The 16659-nt window shown below is 41.0% G+C and overlaps 1 protein-coding gene across 3 annotated transcripts in view; it reads left to right on the top strand.

Moving 5' to 3' along the window:
* Nucleotides 1-16659, top strand: part of hlcs (holocarboxylase synthetase (biotin-(proprionyl-CoA-carboxylase (ATP-hydrolysing)) ligase)) — a 113633-nt gene that overhangs the window by 2745 nt on the left and 94229 nt on the right. For all 3 annotated transcript variants that reach the window (XM_049591497.1, XM_049591498.1, XM_049591496.1), the window contains 3 exons: nucleotides 2590-2752; nucleotides 5741-6780; nucleotides 9461-9640. In XM_049591497.1, the coding sequence (XP_049447454.1) occupies nucleotides 2590-2752; nucleotides 5741-6780; nucleotides 9461-9640 (1383 nt within the window). The remainder of the gene's footprint in view (nucleotides 1-2589; nucleotides 2753-5740; nucleotides 6781-9460; nucleotides 9641-16659) is intronic.

The raw sequence follows: 16659 nt of genomic DNA, 5'->3' as shown, positions 1-16659 counted from the left end.
GTTATGCTACCATAACTATCGCACATTCACATATATGTAGTTTGTCGAGGCGCAAGCGTCACGTAGGTTTACATTACCAAAGGTTTAAGTACTTGACTGTACTGACTCCTGTTTGGGCATGGCGAGAGAGGAGAGGGAGAGATGCTGAGCTGCTGCCGGCAGAGTTGCTGTTCCCTCTGCAGGGATGGTTACTGTGATTATTTTGCTTTCCGCCATGCTTGTTGTTGCTGTGGGTAACAGTATGACGTCAATATGTCAACAAGCCAAGATATCGCGAGTGACATGATATGAATTTTTCATATGATATTAAAAAATATGCAGGTATTATTGTGAACGAGATGATATGGCCTACCCCATTTGATACATTTTTTATTAACCGCATATGTTTTAAAAAAGGCATGTGTAGTGTCTTGACATAATATTCATATACTAAACACACATAGTAATACTAGAATGAGCTTGATGGCTACCTGCTGCTGCTGCCTGCAGCCTCCAGGGCTGGAAGATATATTTTAATCTTAACTAGGATTATAATAATAAAATGCTTGAAGATTTATCCAAGTATCACTTTTATTGAACTCAAAATATGATAAGAGTAGCATTGAATCAAATCAAATCATCAAATCATGCCAAATCAAATTAGAATTGCAGCTTTAGCGTTTCTATGCCTCTGCACACCAGTCAGGTTTCTCTTACATTTACATCCATGTCTGTGAAAACATGAATGCTTCACTTCCCAGAAGATCTATACAATCAACGCAGTTTCAAGGTGGACACCCAAGATTAGTGTCACCAATTTAGTATCTGACCAAATGTCTCCCCTTCTGTTCCTGAGATATGATGTCGCGTAATAACCAGAAAAAAGGAATGAGACGGATGCAAGGTCACATTTTACCTTGACCTTTGACCTATGACCACCAAATCTAATTAGTTCATTGTTGAGTCCAATTGAATGTTTGTGCCAAATTTAAAGAAATTCTCTCAAGGCATTCTTGAACTACTGCATCTATGAGAATGGGATGGACAGACAACTTGAAAACGTCATGCCTCTGGCTACCACTATCGCTGGCACAGAGGTATAAAAATGTGTTTATTGTGCCCTTCGGGTGGCCAAGCACTTCCACTCTTTAAACAGTATTTCAGAAACCACAGTTACAGAAACTTGTAAAAATCTGTGCTGTTACAGCACTTCCCACCATGTCGTATCAATCTATATTTAACTGCAGCTCCAGAATCAGTGAAATGCCATCAAACTCTGCACTTCAGCAACAGACAATGTATACTACAACCGTTTTGTTGAAGTATTCTTTTGGTTTACTGTTTAGTAGCATATCTTTTTACTTTTATTACTTGAAAAAAAAAACCTCACTTAAAAGGCTGCAGGAATAAATGACAATTTTAATGTAATGTTTGTGCAAATGTGAAGTGCTTGTTTTGTTCCTAGCATTTCCTCAGAGCTCTGACTGGACTTTTGTTGTATTATACAGGTCTTAATTATTAATAAATAAAATAAATTAATAATTATTAATGTCTCAGTAAATACACATCTCCTGCATGCTTTCCTACGGACTGTAATTAAGTGTAGTTTTTAAAAACACAGAATCAACTTGAGAATGGTAGTTGTTGACATGAGAGTGGCTCTCATAGCATGTATTTCACATTTTGAAAAACTGCTAACCATGTCCCTTGCTTATGAACATATCTGTAATTTTGAGGCATTTTGTTGCAGTGTCCTGCAGGGTTTTTCTCCTTTTAATGCACTTCCTCTCACTTCCATTTTTGTCTTTCTCTCCTCTCTTTCTCCTGTGCTGTCCATTATTTTCTTCACGCTACTCAATCATTGCGTACAGTGCGCAACATTCAATCATTGCGCACTGTACGCAATGATTGAATGTTGGGTTTCTGCCCTCTGTTGTTTTCGCTATGATTCATTCATTTCACTCTGCATTTTTTTGCCTCTGCGCTGGTGATAGCTGTGGCCAGAGGCATTATATTTTCATGTTGTTCATCCATCTGTTTGTCCCATTCTCGTAAACCTGGTATCTCAAGAACACCTTGAGGGAATTTCTCCAAATTTGCCACAAACGTCCACTTGGATGTAATGATGACCTCCTTGGATTTTGGTGATTATAGGTCAAAGGTTGAGGTCACTATGACCCCATTTGTTTCATTCTCGTGAACATGACATCTCAAGAACACCTTGAGGGATTTTTTTTCCAAATTTTGCATAAATGTCCACTTGGACTTAAGAATGAACTGATTTGAATTTGGGTGGTTGAAGGTCGAAGGTCATGGTCAATGTGCCCTAAAAAAAAAAAGAACTACGAGACAGTATATATTCAGTGTAAAATATCAGCAACAACAAGATTTCTCAACACTAAAAAAGTAATCAAGTGTTTGCATTGCCTTGTTCACCCTGTTGTTATGATTTCATATTTGAAGTTGGCGTTTGTTTTCCTAAGTCACAGTTTAACTTCAGTGGATCTTGTGTATGGTTTCCTGCATGTGCAGAATAGTACAATACATTTTGTTGTGGATTAATTAGTGACTTCAGGGTCTCAGCTAATCAGTAACATGTTTTGTGTACAGGTGCTAAAGTGGTCTGACTACTGTCTTCCTCTGGCCTGTAGCCCTGGACAACCGTTCAGGGCAGTGGCTCAGGCCAGTGTAGATAACTTCAGTCGGTTGGGTGTGGCTTTTATTGAAGATCGCCTTCAGCTGGATGATGGACTTATGCCTTCAAAAATAATCCGTATGTTTCCTTCATTTACATTTTATATTTACTCTTTTTATAATTAATTGTTTTTTTTATTTTACCACCTTGAAACACCCTACTTTTGTGTTAATTCATCTCTTGCAATGCACATTTCATCCAATGCATTATGCATGATGTTCTACTCAGTGGGTAGACAGATAGCTAGACAGATAGATAGAAACTTGATTGATCCCCTGGGGAAATTCAGGTAGCCCATGCAATCTGTATTAGCATAACTATAAATTAGAAACAAAATCATTTATGATTTTCAAATCATTATCGTAAAACTTCAATTAATAGTGCGCTATTATTTCCATAAATCACTGAAACTCACTCAATGGGCCTATATTTGGGACAGGCCTTTAATTCCTCTCACGCAAAATTGTTGATTAGCAAAGATGGGAAATACTATCAAATTCTTTATTTAAACCAGTATAAATACAAAAGAGGTGTTGGTTTACTGAATACCAAGTGTGTGACCTCAGTGATGATGAATGAATGAACCCTTAGGTGCTGGCTCATTGGATAGTCAGTCTCAACAGGTTGTCCGGTAAGAACAAGATGAGGATGGCCAATAATAAATCCAGTTCACACACTAACTGGCATGCCACTCATTTATTTTCGGTTGGTTGGAATATCCATATGTGATGTGTGTGGTTACTACAATAAAGAAATAAACAGAGAACATGCACATATATTAATATGTAACAATAAAAAATATAAACAGTATGGCATTAATACAAAATGAAGTGAATTAAGGAAATCACTACTGCTGAATAAATGAGAATACTGCCCTCAATACTGTAAGCGAGTGTCAACAAGGAATAAAATCTGTATGACTTAGAGTACAGGCCAAAAGTTTGGACACACCTTCTCATTCAATGTGTTTTCTTTATTTCCATGACTATTTACATTGTAGATTCTCACTGAAGGCATCAAAACTATGAATGAACACATGTGGAGTTATGTACTTAACAAAAAAAGGTGAAATAACTGAAAACATGTTTTATATTCTAGTTTCTTCAAAATAGCCACCCTTTGCTCTGTTTACTGCTTTGCACACACTTGGTATTCTCTCGATGAGCTTCAAGAGGTAGTCACCTGAAATGGTTTCCACTTCACAGGTGTGCCTTATCAGGGTTAATTAGTGGAATTTCTTGCTTTATCAATGGGGTTGGGACCATCAGTTGTGTTGTGCAGAAGTCAGGTTAATACACAGCCGACAGCCCTATTGGACAACTGTTAAAATTCATATTATGGCAAGAACCAATCAGCTAACTAAAGAAAAACGAGTGGCCATCATTACTTTAAGAAATGAAGGTCAGTCAGTCCAGAAAATTGCAAAAACTTTAAATGTGTCCCCAAGTGGAGTCGCAAAAACCATCAAGCGCTACAACGAAACTGGCACACATGAGGACCGATCCAGGAAAGGAAGACCAAGAGTCACCTCTGCTTCTGAGGATAAGTTCATCCGAGTCACCAGCCTCAGAAATGGCAAGTTAACAGCAGCTCAGATCAGAGACCAGATGAATGCCACACAGAGTTCTAGCAGCAGACCCATCTCTAGAACAACTGTTAAGAGGAGACTGCGCGAATCAGGCCTTCATGGTCAAATAGCTGCTAGGAAACCACTGCTAAGGAGAGGCAACAAGCAGAAGAGATTTGTTTGGGCCAAGAAACACAAGGAATGGACATTAGACCAGTGGAAATCTGTGCTTTGGTCTGATGAGTCCAAATTTGAGATCTTTGGTTCCAACCGCCGTGTCTTTGTGAGACGCAGAAAAGGTGAACGGATGGATTCCACATGCCTGATTCCCACTGTGAAGCATGGAGGAGGAGGTGTGATGGTGTGGGGGTGTTTTGCTGGTGACACTGTTGGGGATTTATTCAAAATTGAAGGCACACTGAACCAGCATGGCTACCACAGCATCCTGCAGTGACATGCCATCCCATCCGGTTTGCGTTTAGTTGGACGATCATTTATTTTTCAACAGGACAATGACCCCAAACACACCTCCAGGCTGTGTAAGGGCTATTTGACCAAGAAGGAGAGTGATGGAGTGCTGCGGCAGATGACCTGGCCTCCACAGTCACCGGACCTGAACCCAATGGAGATGGTTTGGGGTGAGCTGGACCGCAGAGTGAAGGCAAAGGGGCCAACAAGTGCTAAACACCTCTGGGAACTCCTTCAAGACTGTTGGAAAACCATTTCAGGTGACTACCTCTTGAAGCTCATGGAGAGAATGCCAAGAGTGTGCAAAGCAGTAATCAGAGCAAAGGGTGGCTATTTTGAAGAAACTAGAATATAAAACATGTTTTCAGTTATTTCACCTTTTTTTGTTAAGTACATAACTCCACATGTGTTCATTCATAGTTTTGATGCCTTCAGTGAGAATCTACCATGTAAATAGTCATGAAAATAAAGAAAACGCATTGAATGAGAAGGTGTCTCCAAACTTTTGGCCTGTACTGTATATTTACTGCTACTGCTCCAGTAAACTCTGAGGGAACACTAAATAAATATTGAACGGTCCCTTAGCAGATCAGAGCTCATTGCTCTTCTAACATAAACAAAACTCAGACGTCGCAGCAATATAACTAATTAACATGAATGATATTGCCAGTATCCATATACAGAGAATGATAATAAACAGGAATAAATAAACAAATAAACTTTTGTAAAAAAGGTCTGATGGACACGCTCTACACTGCCTGCCCAGCACCAAACACACTGACAAAGTTAGGGACTAAACATCTAAGGAGCCAGATATTTTTCTCAGGAATCTGTGGAAACTTAATCAGTGCTACCTACAGGATGTGTAAACAGACAATAATTTGCTAACATGTTTGCACATGAACTTTGGCTTGACAGGTGTGACCCCCCCCCCCGCCCCCCCGCAGGATAGTTGTATTGTTTTTTGGGAACATAATGTAACTCATCAGATTGTACTGATATTTTTGTACATTTTTATAATATTCCTACAGCTGTCCTCCTCCAAGACTCCACTCTCAGTGAGCTGTTGAAGAAGCAGTGTCCACAGAGCCCAAAGAGTGCAACATCATTATGTCTCTGCAGCACCCAGACAGAAGAGTGTGTCCTTGAGCCTTTTCCTCGTCACCTGTCAGCTGACCACCAGCACCTACAGTGCCGTAAAGGCAGCCTCCTCCTCACCCCGGAAGTAAAGAGGAAGTTAGAGGAGCGACGAGGGTCAGAGCCGCTCTGCGGCACGAAGGATCAGGAACCTGTTAGTGACCCGGAGGACCATTCCTTGGGGAATCATCACCACATGGAGGGCCATAGACACCACCTCCATCTGTCCAGCTGCCATGAATGTTTGGAGCTGGAGAACAGCACGATCCTCTCTGTCAAATATGCTTCAGCTGAGAACATTCCAGACCTTCCTGATGATAACTCAGAGGGGCTGGATAGCGGAGATGAGACTTTTGATGATGTTGGTCATGATGCCAAAGGGTCATCTGGCCAAAGGGGCAGATTTGACTGTAATAGCAAATCACCAAATATTCTGCTGTACACAGGTGGTTGTCAGGAGCGTTTTCAGGCAGTTCGTCAGCTTTTATCAGAGTGTTTAAACATGGAAAACAACGTAATCTATCCCCTCCAACCACAGCAGGCTCTGAGTGACCCTTGGCTGGACAGCACCAGGCTGTTGGTAGTGGCAGAAGAAGAGACCCTGACCCCCCAACTTCAGACCCGTTTTCTTACCTACCTGAGCCAGGGTGGCAGAGTCCTGGGGTTAGCCTCTACCCTTTGCCCAGCAGGCCTCTGTCTGGAAGTCAGAGAGAGGCGACGTGGGCAGGTCGGCAGGCTTAGCTTCACCAGGGAGGACAGCACAGAGCTGGAACTGAGCGTGTTGGCAACTGGGAACGTCTACATCAGGGATACTCAAGGGGGAGGGGAGGTAGAGCTCTGGGGGGAGCTGAAAGGGGACGTCCCTCATCAGAGAGATATGGTTGTGGTCAGGGTAACTCACGGCGGGGACGGCGGGGAAGCTGTCCTCTGTCAGGTAAAGTCGTTTGACATTATTGAAAGTAATGTTTGTAGTTGTTTACAGGGCTGTATTTTTTAATGTTAAAAGTTTAAAGTTTTATTTGTCTCATCTTCATATGACTCAGTGGCCACTGTATTAGGTGCACCTGTAAACTCTACTACAATCCAATACAACAGCTCAGTAATGAATTCTACCAATATGAAGAGGAAAATGTTCAGTTTTGATTGACACTGCAAAAGAGGTATAGAGAAAAGGATTGTGATGTGAGTGGTAGTGAGTAGCGCAAAGTATTGTGGGACTTTAGGGCACAACAGCTATAGTACAGACTGAATACTATAAAATGACGTGGTTGACTTTATATCTCATCTGACTCGAAAACAGAATGGTGAACATTTTTTGCATTAACAACTGCCATAACCATTCCCCACCTGACCCATAATCAAATGCGTTAATCTATATATATATGTGTATATATATATGTGTGTGTATTTACATATATACATACATATGTATATATATATGTATATATATATGTATATATATGTATATATATATATATATATATATATATATATATATATATATATATATATATATATATATATATATATATATGTATATATATATATGTATATATATATATATATATATATATATATATATATATATATATATATATATCTATATATGTATTGGTATATGTATGTATATATATATATATATATATATATATGTATATGTATGTATATATATATATATATATATATATATATATAGACATATATGTAGACATATATATATATATATATATATATATATATATATATATATATATATATATATATATATATATAGACATATATATAGACATATATATATATATATATATATATATATATATATATATGTATATACACAGTACAGGCCAAAAGTTTGGACACACCTTCTCATTCAATGCGTTTTCTTTATTTTCATGACTATTTACATTGTAGATTCTCACTGAAGGCATCGAAACTATGAATGAACACATGTGGAGTTATGTACTTAACAAAAAAAAGGTGAAATAACTGAAAACATGTTTTATATTCTAGTTTCTTCAAAATAGCCACCCTTTGCTCTGATTACTGCTTTGCACACTCTTGGCATTCTCTCCATGAGCTTCAAGAGGTAGTCACCTGAAATGGTTTCCACTTCACAGGTGTGCCTTATCAGGGTTAATTAGTGGAATTTCTTGCTTTATCAATGGGGTTGGGACCATCAGTTGTGTTGTGCAGAAGTCAGGTTAATACACAGCCGACAGCCCTATTGGACAACTGTTAAAATTCATATTATGGCAAGAACCAATCAGCTAACTAAAGAAAAACGAGTGGCCATCATTACTTTAAGAAATGAAGGTCAGTCAGTCCGGAAAATTGCAAAAACTTTAAATGTGTTCCCAAGTGGAGTCGCAAAAACCATCAAGCGCTACAACGAAACTGGCACACATGAGGACCGACCCAGGAAAGGAAGACCAAGAGTCACCTCTGCTTCTGAGGATAAGTTCATCCGAGTCACCAGCCTCAGAAATGGCAAGTTAACAGCAGCTCAGATCAGAGACCAGATGAATGCCACACAGAGTTCTAGCAGCAGACCCATCTCTAGAACAACTGTTAAGAGGAGACTGCGCGAATCAGGCCTTCATGGTCAAATAGCTGCTAGGAAACCACTGCTAAGGAGAGGCAACAAGCAGAAGAGATTTGTTTGGGCCAAGAAACACAAGGAATGGACATTAGACCAATGGAAATCTGTGCTTTGGTCTGATGAGTCCAAATTTGAGATCTTTGGTTCCAACCGCCGTGTCTTTGTGAGACGCAGAAAAGGTGAACGGATGGATTCCACATGCCTGGTTCCCACTGTGAAGCATGGAGGAGGAGGTGTGATGGTGTGGGGGTGTTTTGCTGGTGACACTGTTGGGGATTTATTCAAAATTGAAGGCACACTGAACCAGCATGGCTACCACAGCATCCTGCAGCGACATGCCATCCCATCCGGTTTGCGTTTAGTTGGACGATCATTTATTTTTCAACAGGACAATGACCCCAAACACACCTCCAGGCTGTGTAAGGGCTATTTGACCAAGAAGGAGAGTGATGGAGTGCTGCGGCAGATGACCTGGCCTCCACAGTCACCGGACCTGAACTCAATCGAGATGGTTTGGGGTGAGCTGGACCGCAGAGTGAAGGCAAAGGGGCCAACAAGTGCTAAACACCTCTGGGAACTCCTTCAAGACTGTTGGAAAACCATTTCAGGTGACTACCTCTTGAAGCTCATGGAGAGAATGCCAAGAGTGTGCAAAGCAGCAATCAGAGCAAAGGGTGGCTATTTTGAAGAAACTAGAATATAAAACATGTTTTCAGTTATTTCACCTTTTTTGTTAAGTACATAACTCCACATGTGTTCATTCATAGTTTTGATGCCTTCAGTGAGAATCTACAATGTAAATAGTCATGAAAATAAAGAAAATGCATTGAATGAGAAGGTGTGTCCAAACTTTTGGCCTGTACTGTATATATATATATATATATATATATGTGTGTGTGTGTGTGTGTGTGTGTGTGTGTGTGTGTGTGTGCGCGTGTGTATGAATACAATTTATAATAGCTCAAGCCTAATATAAACTGTCTAGTTAGACTTACTGTATGTTCCCTGTATGCAGGTCCACCTGGAAATTGCTCCTGACTCCCAGAATTTGACATCAGGGTCTTTTGATGAACTGAAGGTCAGCAACACACTGCGATATGAAGTTCTGACAGAGATCCTCACCTCTCTGGGCCTCAGATGTGAGCCAAACCAGACTTCAGCCCCAAGCCCAGTCCACCTGTTGGCCACCTCTCAGGTAAGACATACACTGCTCCTTTGTCAGAACTTTGTCAGGTCACAGGCATCAGTCGTGTAATAGATTTGTGTGTGACTTAATGAATTGTTTTTGTAACACCTTTTCATCAACATCATGTCCAAACCAACAGAGTATGTCCATAACATGGACCATTATTCCCTGCAACATCTGGTACATAAACCTAAGTGGGAGTGCCCTGATAAGACTTTTCCGATGTGTTGATGGTCATTGTTTCCAAGAATGTAAAAATACATCCATCATCTTCATTATCCTTCATCTAACCATTCATCTGCGCACACACACACACACACACACACACACTGTGAGCGAGTGAATGCCAGTTTGTTTTCTTACAAGTTTATTGTAGGAGCGGCAGCACAGCTATCCTGCATACCACACATGTGGAAACAATTTGGTTCACTAAATGTATGCAAATATATGAGCATATATGTAGCAGGCTCACAGCACGTCTGTGTACAAAGGGCCAATACAAATGTCAGGGCAGTAAATCAGTCTTTGATCAGCCATCACTGTGACTGACCGCAGTGAGTGCTGCCCAGTTTGGGTGCCTTACGGTTTGATTTTTGGAAAACATTGAAGTTCAGTCCAAGAGGCAGTCTAATTGATAAAAGGCTCAAAGAATATTTTTGGAGGTATTGGAAAAGTAATTTCAAGTGTGTAGGTATAATCTATATGTAATCTGAATTAATATTTTCATAGTTAAAGTAGCCAAAAATAGTAGACTGTCCTCTGTAGCGGCACTGGCAGTTACCATTGAAGGAATAAGGCATGGAGGTACTTAGGAGTAGCAGAGAAAGCCTGGGGCTCACTATGTCCAGTCTGTGTTGAGAGGTCAATTACCTTGTTAAAAGTTCTTAAAATTACACAGGGTTCCTACGCAAGTATGGAAAGTATGGAAAAGTATTGAAATAAATTTGATCAATTTCCAGGTATTAAAAAGTATGGAAAATGATGAAGTATGGAAAAATATTTATGTTTCCAGACTATTACCACTGTTCTAAAATACTGTTTTCTAAAATGGAAAATTAGGTATTTCCAAAAAAAATTTGATCAATCCGGATCGTGTTTTATGCTGGGCCAAGCACAGTTTGTGTGAGAGCAAACGTCTCAGAAAATATACTGCCCCTTTTACCTGATTGACAAGTGGTATGTCCAGTCTGCTGCGCCATGACCCTCCTCCAGCCCCCCAGGTATCAAGTTTCACTCCAACACTGCACCTTTGACAAGAAGACAAGTTTCACGTGGTTCACAATGGGTAGATGCAAATTTTTGGATGGATGGCTTGACAATACCGTATATAAATACTGGTTGGCCAAGGATTCCCAATTCACACACAGAGCTAGATGCAAGCTTTGTGTGAAATCATTTGACATCGCCAAGAGAAGGCAATTCTGAGCCACATGAAAGGCAAAAACACTGACGTCTCATTACTGCATCGCTTGCATCCGTAGTCCTAACCTTTTTGCCTCAGCCCAGACATTTAACTTACCTGAGTTTTTATTTGCATGCCATTATGGTACTTGGCTACAATCGCCTATTAAGAATAATTAAATATGATGTGAAATGTGATACACTGATATATTTACTCAGATGTCGCATATTCTCTGAAAAAAAAAAACCACAGAGAAGTCTGGAAATTAGGGTATGGAAAAGTATGGAATTTTGAAATTCCAAATGTGTAGGAACCCTGATTACACCTAATCCTCCCTCACTAAAGAATCTAGAATTTACCAATATGTAACTGTTTTAATTTGTAGTTAGTTTTGAGTTAAACACCTGGGCATAAGATGTATTTCACTATAAAGACCATTCTCAGTGTATGTACACTGGAGGCTTCAAATTTTAACATCACATTTGTGTAAGTTTCATGCTGGACCACATTTGTCTTTTCAAACTGATTGTGATGATTAAAAATCTTGCTGGTATGCACAGGTGTTAAACTGAGATTTAAGGTGAGCACAGCAGATAAATGTGTAAACAGTGCACAGTGAAGGCAATAAACAAAACATATTCTTGAGAATGAGTCGTAACAGTGCATCATCAAGACACACATCATGTTCAGCTGGACTACTACATGCCCTGTGCGCTTGCATGTACTAACAAATCACCACTAGGGGGAGGTGGAGGTCCAGGTTGAAAGCAGGAATCAAAACCTGAGTCATTCTGCTTTGGTCACCCTTCCACTGATATTGGTATTGATAGAGTAGAGTGTCCTGTTTGGGCACAGAGCCAAGGCCTCACTTCAAAAGCGAAAGAGTATGACATTAAAATTGGTAGTACTAGCAGTAGTATTGTAGTTGTCATTTTTGTCTTCATTGTTGTATATTTGAATTGCTGTGTGACCTTTGACCCTGCTGCCACAGCCACATCCCCCCGAGTCCAAACAAGAAGCAGGCTGATGGAAATTTGGGGCTCCAGAATTGTTTCCAGATTGCTGTGTAGGTTGATTAGAAGAGCTGGTGGCTGTGTACCTCACCTTGTCTGTAGAAGGGCCTCTCAGCTCCTTGAGTGCTATGCTTGGTTTGATTCTAGTAGCTTCTATTCAGTCCTGAAGTTGTCATGTTTTTGTTGTCTCTTGATGTTTTGGTTTTGAGTGGTCTTGAGTATGAGACTACAGGTTTTCAATTAGTGCTTGTTTTCAGGCATTGCTGCTTGCTCTGAGCAGGTTGGAAGTGCTTTACCTTTGGGTGATCCAGTACACTCCATGTATCGCGGCTTGTTCCACGTGCGATGTTTAAAATGACTACATTGTGTGTATGTATGTATATATGTGTGTGTGTATATACAGTACAGGCCAAAAGTTTGGAGACACCTTCTCATTCAATGTGTTTTCTTTATTTTCATGACTATTTACATTGTAGATTCTCACTGAAGGCATCAAAACTATGAATGAACACATGTGGAGTTATGTACTTAACAAAAAAAGGTGAAATAACTGAAAACATGTTTTATATTCTAGTTTCTTCAAAATAGCCACCCTTTGCTCTGTTTACTGCTTTGCACACTCTTGGCATTCTCTCGGTGAGCTTCAAGAGGTAGTCACCTGAAATGGTTTCCACTTCACAGGTGTGCCTTATCAGGGTTAATTAGTGGAATTTCTTGCTTTATCAATGGGGTTGGGACCATCAGTTGTGTTGTGCAGAAGTCAGGTTAATACACAGCCGACAGCCCTATTGGACAACTGTTAAAATTCATATTATGGCAAGAACCAATCAGCTAACTAAAGAAAAACGAGTGGCCATCATTACTTTAAGAAATGAAGGTCAGTCAGTCCGGAAAATTGCAAAAACTTTAAATGTGTCCCCAAGTGGAGTCGCAAAACCATCAAGCGCTACAACGAAACTGGCACACATGAGGACCGACCCAGGAAAGGAAGACCAAGAGTCACCTCTGCTTCTGAGGATAAGTTCATCCGAGTCACCAGCCTCAGAAATGGCAAGTTAACAGCAGCTCAGATCAGAGACCAGATGAATGCCACACAGAGTTCTAGCAGCAGACCCATCTCTAGAACAACTGTTAAGAGGAGACTGCGCGAATCAGGCCTTCATGGTCAAATAGCTGCTAGGAAACCACTGCTAAGGAGAGGCAACAAACAGAAGAGATTTGTTTGGGCCAAGAAACACAAGGAATGGACATTAGACCAGTGGAAATCTGTGCTTTGGTCTGATGAGTCCAAATTTGAGATCTTTGGTTCCAACCGCCGTGTCTTTGTGAGACGCAGAAAAGGTGAACGGATGGATTCCACATGCCTGGTTCCCACTGTGAAGCATGGAGGAGGAGGTGTGATGGTGTGGGGGTGTTTTGCTGGTGACACTGTTGGGGATTTATTCAAAATTGAAGGCACACTGAACCAGCATGGCTACCACAGCATCCTGCAGCGACATGCCATCCCATCCGGTTTGCGTTTAGTTGGACGATCATTTATTTTTCAACAGGACAATGACCCCAAACACACCTCCAGGCTGTGTAAGGGCTATTTGACCAAGAAGGAGAGTGATGGAGTGCTGCGGCAGATGACCTGGCCTCCACAGTCACCGGACCTGAACCCAATGGAGATGGTTTGGGGTGAGCTGGACCGCAGAGTGAAGGCAAAGGGGCCAACAAGTGCTAAACACCTCTGGGAACTCCTTCAAGACTGTTGGAAAACCATTTCAGGTGACTACCTCTTGAAGCTCATGGAGAGAATGCCAAGAGTGTGCAAAGCAGTAATCAGAGCAAAGGGTGGCTATTTTGAAGAAACTAGAATATAAAACATGTTTTCAGTTCTTTCACCTTTTTTTGTTAAGTACATAACTCCACATGTGTTCATTCATAGTTTTGATGCCTTCAGTGAGAATCTACAATGTAAATAGTCATGAAAATAAAGAAAACACATTGAATGAGAAGGTGTGTCCAAACTTTGGCCTGTACTGTATGTATATATGACTGTTGTTGGTGCTGGGCCTGCTGGCGTTTCATTTTTCAGCCACGAAATCTGCACGTGTTTGTTTGTAGAATGCGAATTTGACGTTGTGCACGCGACATATCAGGACCATAGACAGTCACGGATCACTGGCGCACGTTCACACTCGGCACTCCGGTGTGGAGCGCTATTTCCACTGGATGCATGTCCGTTGCGGAATGGCATCGCTGGTTATCCGCTGCGTTCTCCGCTGTCTGTCAATACCCACCGGCTGCCTTTGCTGTGCGGAGCGGTGCAGCTCCACCGGAAGACATCTCGGTGCACTGCCATGATTATTATCTCCTCGTCCACAGTGTCAACTGAGTGAAATGCCATCTGAAAAACCACTGACCTGTTGACTTCAGGCCTGCCTCTGCCCATTATGTAGTTTTCAATGTGTAGTGCAGGGAAATATGATCTGCCGTAAACATTTTATTTTGAAAATTTACCGGATGTTTTAATGTGTTTCTGTGCACGACTTCCTGCCCCGCACGATCTGCTCTGTGCTGAATTGCCGCGTTGTGTTCCGGTGTCCGGCAAAAATAGAAGTCCTGCGTATCTGTCCCGGAGGACTCTGGAGTGCCGGAGCTGATATGGAGCTGGAACGCAGCACAGCCGCAGCCGGTGGAAACACACATTGTATTGGCTCCGCTGCCGTGCCGGAGCGGAGACGCAACCAACACACATCTGGTGGAAACGGTGACGCGCATGTATGTGTTGTTCCCTCACGAACTGCCGTGAACTGTACGGTGACGCGCCCCCACAAAATCAGTGGAGAGAGCGGCGCTGGGGAGGACCAATCACACGTTACCAAATTAACAGTGGAGCCAGTCGATGAGCAATACAAGGTTAGAGGTGGGACGTATGGTAGACACCAACGATTGTTAACCCTTTGCGTACCATATTGAGCGGACGCCGACAGCCAGTGTTTATATTGGTAGGGACAATACAGAAGGGGCTAAATATTGGTAAGGATGTGTCCCTACCGTCCCTACCCAATCCTACGCCTATGGGACCTGCACCCTATGCAGATATATATGGCTCATTCTAAGGTAATGAAAACACAATGATTCTTATTGTCAGGTAATTATACAATAAAGAAAAAATACTTTTTGTGTTATATTCCATGTCTGCCTATATATCCCCCTAAATCCTATACATTGGACCTTAAAAGCCTTGTGGGGCCAGGTTAACGTTCACAATGTTATTTTATGCCCCTGCTACAGCTTTGAGCTGAGAGACTCTGTCATAGTCAGCTTAGTAGCAGTACTCTTTGCAGGTGATGAAAACACTAATGCATTCAGTGTGGTGGTGATCAGTGCGGCTGACTTCCATCACTGCTCAGTGGGTGTTCCTGTTCTCTGCCATGAGGTGTTAAATCACTATTTCCCTCTGTCTGGAAATGAAGTGGGTTCTTTAGTTGAATAGAATCAGGACTGGAATGGATTAGCCAAAGCTTTTTTTTTTTTTTTTTTAACTATTATAGTATTCATTCAGAAGACTCATGCAGACACTTTTTGTGTGTCAAAGCTTGTTTGAGCTTAAAAAAGTATCCTCTTTAGTTAAAGTTATCAGTAGACAGCAAAATTTGGGTGAGCATTCACATGTAAGCCCTGTGTTTTTTTTTTTTTTTCTGACAGATCTCTTTATTGAATTTTTCGTAACAAGAGAAAGAAATACAATGAAAGTGGTGAACACTGAACAGAATCCTGAACACAGTAGTGTTGAAAAAGCAAGAGCATTACTTAATTTTAGGGGTATAGATGAGCCTCTGGGTACCATACCAAAAAGTGCAACAACAGGGCAAGGGTCAATATTTCAGTTTGCGACAGAAGAAAAGGTTTAGAAGATAGGTTGCTAGAACTGTGTCAGAGAAGGACAGGACAAGAACATATGAGTAAGAGTGTTGTTGGCTTGATGACATCTGTGGCAGAGAGGGCGTATGTCAGGTTTTATTTTCACAAGCCTCGCCTTAGTCCAGTATACTCTGTGAATAAGCTTTAAGTGACTAAGGCTATGGCGTGTGCAAATGGAAGACGTAAAAACTTTAGAAATAATGTCATTCCATTCTGCATCAGAAAATGTATAGTCAAGGTCATCTTCCCAGTATTGTTTGGAGGGCGACGTTGGAGAGGATGTGATGGAATGAATCAAACCAAACAGGTGAGAAACAGAACCTCTACTTCTGATATTGGCCTCAAGGATGTAGGGCTGTTGTCAACCAAAGAAAATCTTCGTCGACTGAAGTTGTACATAGTCTTCGACTAATCAATTAGTTGTGGGGGAAAAAAAATCTGCACGTTATTTTTACTTCTGCGGTGGTGTGTCTGTGCCACTCTGCAGTTACACCTCCAAAACACTAGTCGGTGGTGGAGGACTCTGTTTAGTGCTGTAAAGTTTAGTTGATTCAAAACACACATTAAACATGGCTTAATAGAGAAATTTAGACACAAGTACAAATATTGGCTTCACTATAACTCGCAGCATTCACAGACAAACACTCGTCTTTATCTGAACACATTTCCCCCACCAATACAACATGCTAACATTATTAGCA

Source organism: Epinephelus fuscoguttatus, linkage group LG12, assembly GCF_011397635.1.
Source record: "Epinephelus fuscoguttatus linkage group LG12, E.fuscoguttatus.final_Chr_v1".
NCBI lineage: Eukaryota > Metazoa > Chordata > Actinopteri > Perciformes > Serranidae > Epinephelus > Epinephelus fuscoguttatus.
This window is presented reverse-complemented; position numbering and strand designations above follow the sequence as displayed.